The sequence below is a fragment of the Gallus gallus genome, chromosome 8, assembly GCF_016699485.2.
Source record: "Gallus gallus isolate bGalGal1 chromosome 8, bGalGal1.mat.broiler.GRCg7b, whole genome shotgun sequence".
In the NCBI taxonomy this organism is placed as follows: Eukaryota; Metazoa; Chordata; class Aves; order Galliformes; family Phasianidae; genus Gallus; species Gallus gallus.
In genome coordinates, this window is record NC_052539.1 from 24,824,546 (window position 1) to 24,831,167 (window position 6,622).

The window sequence follows — 6,622 nt, forward strand, 5'->3', positions numbered from 1 at the left end:
GCCGGCAGCCTCTCGCGAGATGATCTCGCGAGATCACCGCTCTCCTCCGCGCGGTGCCTGCTGGGAGTTGTAGTCCGCGCCGCAGCGCGGTCCCAACAGCGCGCACCCGGCGGCGGGAACTACGCAGCGCGAAGGGCAGGGCAGGGCAGGGCGGCGGCTTCCGGCAGGAGGATGGAGCGGTTCGTGGTGCGCCGGGCCCGCTCCCCGCAGAGCCCCCGCCGGGCCCGGTCGGAGCCCCGCGCCTACCGGCAGGCCACGCTCGAGTCCCTTAAGGCGAGTCCCCGTGCTGTGCGCGCTGGTTCGCGTCGTAGCCTACAGCTACGTGTCGATAGCGGCTCCGTTAGCCGAGGGGGAAGCACATTTCCTATCGGCTTTTCTCTTTTTCAGAGGGTGGTCGTGGTGGAAGACATAAAGCGCTGGAAGGCGATGCTTGAGCTCCCCGGGCAGCCCAGAGAAAACCTGATGGAAGCTTTGGGGGAACTGAAGAAGAAAATCCCTTCCAAGGAAGTGCTGCTGTCCACAAAAATAGGTACACCGCCCCCAGCCGGGGCTCTCCCCGTGCCGCAGCGGGTCGGGCCGCCGGGGCCGCAGAAGCCGAACAGCGCCACCTGGTGGCCAACGGCGCCGCCGGGCGGGAGCGCCCGGAGGAGCCCTATTGGCTGAACGGGGCCGCGTGCGGTGCGGTGCGGTGCGGGGGGCTCTGCTTGGAGCACCGCGACGGCTGCGTGCTGTGATGCTGTCATCCGCATCACCGAGCTACGTCTTCCTTAAAAGCGTTGCCAGTGAAGTTCGGGCTTCATTCCGAGTGATTTTACACGTAGGTTTGGCACCGGCTGGGTTAAAGGTGTATTTGGCCGCTGAGCACCAGCAGGACTGCTGTCCGGTGTGTGCATCCACCTCCCAGAGCCGTGTGATGTGTTGCCTCGTTTCAGGTCACACTGTGAACAGGATGCGCAAACATTCCGACCCCGACGTGGCCGGCCTTGCCAAAGACGTTTACACGGAGTGGCGAGCTTCCATCAAACACCACGCAAATAGGCCCTCAATAGAAGTCAGGAGCGATCCCAAGACTGAGGCTTTCAGAAAGAACGCACGGAAGCTGCTTTGTGAAGCCCTGGATCTAGAGGTAGTGTGCATCTTCACCTCAACCACTAGCTGCTCATAGGGACAGATTAGACAAGCCTATACTGGCCAGAGTTACCCTAAAACTGGTGCTAGCAGCAGAGCGGGGACAAAAGTTCCTATTTTCAGTCCCCATTTACCAGCAGCTTTGTTTTAAAGGTAGATTTGTGATATATATATATACATATATATATATTTGTTATTAAACAAATCAACATGCTAATTGTAAGCGTACCGCTCTCATTTATATCACCACTCAGCAGAGTAGCTGTGTATGTGCTGCAGTTGGGCCGGATAAGAGCAGGAGGAAGTCAGCAGAACATGAAGTTTTGACTGTTCGTTGGCAGCAGTTAAAGCAACAGTGGGACCTTTTGGGCATTTCATATTTAAGTAATTAAACATTTGTGAATTGAAATCTATTGCAAAAACATAGAGGTGAGGTTGACAGTATATAAAATGGCAATAATTACTAGATCCCTCTGGTATTTTTAAGTAAATGAACAGAGTTTTGCTGTGAGGCTGAACAACCAGCTTACTTGGTCTTTGAAACACTGTAATAATTATCCCTTTAATTTACTCACCAGTTATCCTTTAAATAGCAAGAAAAGTGATAAGCACTCAAGAATTTCACAGCTCTGTGTTTGCCAGCTATGAGAACAACCTCTCCAACTTCCCATCCATCTGGACTGGGGCAGAGCAGAAAGGTCATTTAGTGTGAGGAGCTCGCTGCTGGGTCAGGCACAGCAATAAGGCTGGTGGTCAAATCTGAGCCTAGGAGACACGAAGGCTACAGTGCCACCCTCAAACAGGTGCTATTGGGTAAGGCAGGACAAGGCAGAATTAATCCTGAAGAGGACGTACCTGAAAGCATGGCAAGGAAAACTACCCTCGTGGCTTGCAGGGCCGTTGCATCTACAAGTGGAGCTCATATCTGTAGAATGAACAGTTTTCAGAGGAAAGGGAGCCACAGAGGTTGGGCAAATGGAAAGCAAGGATACCTGAGAGCTGACTGGAAAGGGAGAATGGGGCTGACTGGATACAATAGGGCTCCAAGTGCTGGCCAGCAGAGGGGCAGTTTAGTTTTGGGTAGCAAAAAGAGAGTGCAAGTGGTGGGCAAAGGACTTGGAGGAGTATTGGTTGACACACTGGAATCTCCCGTATGAGAAGCATGGGAGATTCCCTGTCACAAAAAGCAGAAGTGAAATTAAAACATTTCTTGATGGGCAGGGCTTTTTTTTTTTCCTAAGCTCTTCTAAATTACAGGTTTTGGCACACGTTGAAGCAATAACGACATAATTAACATTTAGTAAATCCCTTTCTGCATTCTTAATTATACCTCCTTTTACACACGCGGAACCCGCATCTCCCTTTATAGCACCAAGCAGAGTTGCCAAGTGTTTGGCATGTCTTATAGTCGCTATTGGAACTGAGTTGAAAATAGTATCCGAGGTGCCTTATATCTGCAGGATCAAAAAGTGAGCTTCACAGAGACAGCACAACACAGAGAGCACATCATAGCTTCTAATTGCGGTTCCACTCGGAGCCCAAAGCGAGTTGCAGATTGGTTTCCTGTCGTGATGGCAAAGCAGTGCCACCCAGCTGGAGATGTGAATGCGTTCCTGCTACTGACCATGCTGCCTTGCTCCTTAATTGCTAGGGTAGAATTAAATTGTCCTTCCTGTTGCACTCGCGACGAGAAGTAGATTTCCTTGAATCCACGCTGATTAATGAAGAAACACCGCAAAGCACCAAACTCCAATTTCAATCAGCTGGCCTCCTTATTAAACGCAAAGATCTAATTTTATACTTTGCTGTTTTCAGATTGATCACCCACTGGCTGAAAATATTGAGCGAGAAGCTTTTCATCTCTCCTCCCGTCTCATTAGCGCGCCGTACCGCAGAATGGTGCGAGCTCTTGTCTTCTCATTAAAGCACAGACCTGAAACCCGAGCAGAAGTCAAGACTGGCACGCTCACCGTCCCTGCATTTGTACAGAGCCATAAAAAGTGAGCTGCCGTGCTCGATGCCGAGCGAGAACTTCGTGTGCCTGCGTCTGTGTGGAGCTGGGAACCCTTTCTGTCACAGGGGGATTGCCGCAGTGCTGGCAGCGTGACTCACTTGGCTGAGGACAAGAGCTACCAGTGATGAAAGTGGTGCTTTAAATCTTCGTGGGGTTGCTGCACCAAAAGTTTCTCCCGCTCTGCTGTGTGTTTTCCTGGTTCAAAGCCATCCCCGCTCGCTCGCCTGTTTCTGCTGGCAGTTTGTCATGCCTCAGTTCGGCTCTATCCCTGCCGTGGGCCTTCAGGTGTCATTAGCTGAGTGGCGTAAGGGACCATCTCTGTGCTGTGCTGCTGGGAAACACTGGGAAATCGGGGTCGTGGTTTCACAGGAGGAGGTTCCTAATGGATAACTGTGAACCCTCATTAATCCTAAACCAGCCAAGTCCGCTGCGGCTGGGCCCTGTTTAGCCAAGCCAGGTGATTTCCCCTACACCCACAGTGGGATACAGAATGGGTTTCAGTGGTTTTCTATCCATCCTTCCATAGGCTCATCCTGCAGCGGTGGGCATTTTCTGACGGGGTGACAGCCAAAACGCCCTGGGGTAAAGGTGCTCTCAAATACCTCTGCTTAACGAGCAGCTCGCTCGGACTTCCATACCTCACTCATGACAGAAACATGGTGCTGTAGTATTAAAAAGGATGCTTTTTTAGCATTAAAAAAAAAAAAAAAAACACCTTGAGATGAATTTTTTTAACTACAATTACGTTGTAAGGAAAACATTCCACATCTGGGCTCTTTTCCTCTGTAAAGAGCGCGTTTCAGAATGATGGTGTAAGCAGATTTAAGCAACAAACTGCTCTTTGAATTGCTACCACTTATTAAAACCTGGAATCCTTACCTTTCATATTCTGGTTTCTTCAGTGCCACGAGCCATCTTGTTCTCTCTACGCTATTATTAAGGCTGTGACAGGCAGCGTCTTTCTCTAGTGGTGAATAAAGTGCTCTCTGTTCTCTGTGCGTGTACAAGGCACCGGTCACAATCCATTTTCTGAGTCAACGGGGTCGAGAGAGTCAAGTGGTGGGATGAGTGAAACCTGCTTGTTCACAGGCATGGGAGCTGAAGGGTAACGCAGCGTAAGGAGGTGTGCTTTGATCAGTCGTGGGCAGCGCTGATCCCAGGGGAGTCCCTTAAGAACAAATAACCTGGTGTGACAACGATGCTGTAGTCGGTATTCAGATCTTCATCCTAAAACAGGACTGGGTGGGTCTGCTAAACACTCCTCTGGACACTACAACACCCAGAGCGGGGTGGGTGCGCTGGAGACAGAAACTGGCAGATGGGAGTGGTGCCTGAGGATAATACATCAGATCCATTTCCCACTTAGCTTCGGGCTGTAATTGAATTCACCCACCTTGGACTGTCACAAAAGGAATTCAGGATCAATGGGTGCTTTAGGTTTTGTTTCCAGAGCTGCAGCGCCAATACCTGCCGTGCAGAGGAAGGAGATGTGGGTGCTCACCCAGATGCTATCCATAGTAGTACTGTAAAATCTGACAACGAGGTCACATAGACATAAACCAGGCTCTACGTGGCCAACTCTTCTGGGTGACTTTATCTCTCTTGGCCCAACACCTTTCTTTTCTGAACACGCTCCAGGGAGAAGCAGTTGTTCCATCTATTCTGGATGCCTTTCGGCTCTTGGAAGCACACGTTGCAGAGAAGATATTTTTTTGGCCTCATTCTCAGTGCACGCTGAGTATTTCTCTTTTGGGAATTAACTTCAGGAACGCAGAGTTACCGCACACCGGTAAACTCATAGAAATTTGGTCTATTTTACGGTGGGTACTTTCACAGCTATTTTGCTAAGGGACCTAAGCTCACAGCTCTGGGTCCAGCTCTTGCAGGGTGGTGTAGAAGCTGCAGGGACACGTGGGATGAAGATTCACCGAGCAGGGGAATTGGGAAAGCTCCCCAAGGGCTGGGCTGGGGAGCTGCAGCACAGCAGGAAGCGCAGACAACGGGGGAATGGTTTAAGGACTTCTGAAGAGCAAACCCACTGTGGTTTGGGAGGCAGCAGCGAAGGAAAGCTTCACAGTGCTGCAAATTGCCGGGGCGAAAGAAGAAGGGAGCAGGCGAGAACCTTCCTGTCCTTCCTGAAAAAGAGAGCGCAGAGCCTCAGTGTTGCTCGTCTTTTAAGAGGCTCTTCAAAGGTTTCTCCACAAAGAACCCAAACTTTTAGATCTCTCTCACTGTGATCCGAAGGCTTTGCTGGGCTGGCCGTGGAAGAAGCGATGCTGAGACAAAGAGCAGCCCCAGATGCCCTCTCACAGCCCCAGCTGCTGCTGGGGGCTGCAAAGTCACAGTCCCAGTGCTGCACCCACCTCCCTCTGCAGTACTGCCGGGGTGGCAGACCCAATGCTTGGCTTACAGAGCCAAAAAGGAGCTGTGAGGACCCGGCCTGGTGGCTCCTGAACACCCAGCACCAGGCTTTGGGGGAAACTGAGGCACGGAGGAGCTCCGGCATCCTGAGGGATGTAACCAGGGGAAGAGCGTGCCAGGGCTACACTGCAATTAGCACTGCTCTGAATTCTTCTGCTGGCAGTCCGCTGAGCAACATCTACGGTCCCCTGTCAATTAGACTAGATTACAGGATAATCCTTGCTAATTATATATTATTATACACCGAGCAGTTATCTCCCTATAAAAGGTGCCCCTGTCGTGGACGGGCGCTCTTCCCGCAGCACGGCCTGCCCAAACAGCAGGACTGCTTTTGTGCAGCCTCTGGTTTGCCTGAGCTGAAATTTTCACATTGTGACACCAATGGAGGGAGGAGGAGGAGGAGGATGTGCCTCAAGCCCTGACCCCCCCCCAAACCCACCACAATGCTGGCTTTGGGAGAGAGCTCCTCCCACGGCCAGAGCTCAGGAGATGCTTAGATAGGGCTGCCGGCAGCACAGATTTGGAGTGACCCTTAAGGCAACGCCATCCTTTGAACATAGCATCTTCCCACGTTCCCCAAGTGCTCCGTTTCATCTCTGCACACCCAAAGCCCAGGAGCACGGGGAGGGTGACCTCGCTGTCCTCTGGGCTGCGACGGCCGGGAAATGGGAGAAAGGGCTGCTTAAATTAAGCTGGGAAACGACGACTCCCCCTGAACGCTGTCCTTGCATTTTTAATCGCCCATATGCTGGATCCATTATGCTTCCCCAGCTGGCGGGGCTGGTGGCTGCTGCCTGCTCAGCTGTGCTCCATCAGGTACCTGCAGGGTGCTAAAGGGGTGGCAGTGGGCTGCAGGGTGGGCTGCTTCCCCATGGGGAAGGGTTTGGGGCACTGGGAGGAAGGGCAGCTCTGGCTGTGTCCCCATGCCTGCTGTGTCCCAGGGCAGCTGGCACTGAGTGCCCCATATAACTCACTCCAGGCATTCTTTGACAGAGAAGAAAAATAATATAAAGAGTTAAAGCAGGTTCAGAGCCAGACTTCGTGGCCTCTGAGCGGGAC

The 6,622-nt window shown here is 51.8% G+C and overlaps 1 protein-coding gene across 1 annotated transcript; it reads left to right on the forward strand.

Moving 5' to 3' along the window:
* Positions 1–138: 138 nt before the first annotated feature.
* Positions 139–4,146, forward strand: TCEANC2 (transcription elongation factor A N-terminal and central domain containing 2). Its single transcript, NM_001195594.2, has 4 exons — positions 139–273; positions 388–529; positions 933–1,126; positions 2,944–4,146. Exons 1-4 carry the CDS (start codon positions 172–174, stop codon positions 3,130–3,132), a joined length of 627 nt encoding a protein of 208 aa, NP_001182523.2. The 5' UTR covers positions 139–171; the 3' UTR covers positions 3,133–4,146.
* Positions 4,147–6,622: the final 2,476 nt, after the last annotated feature.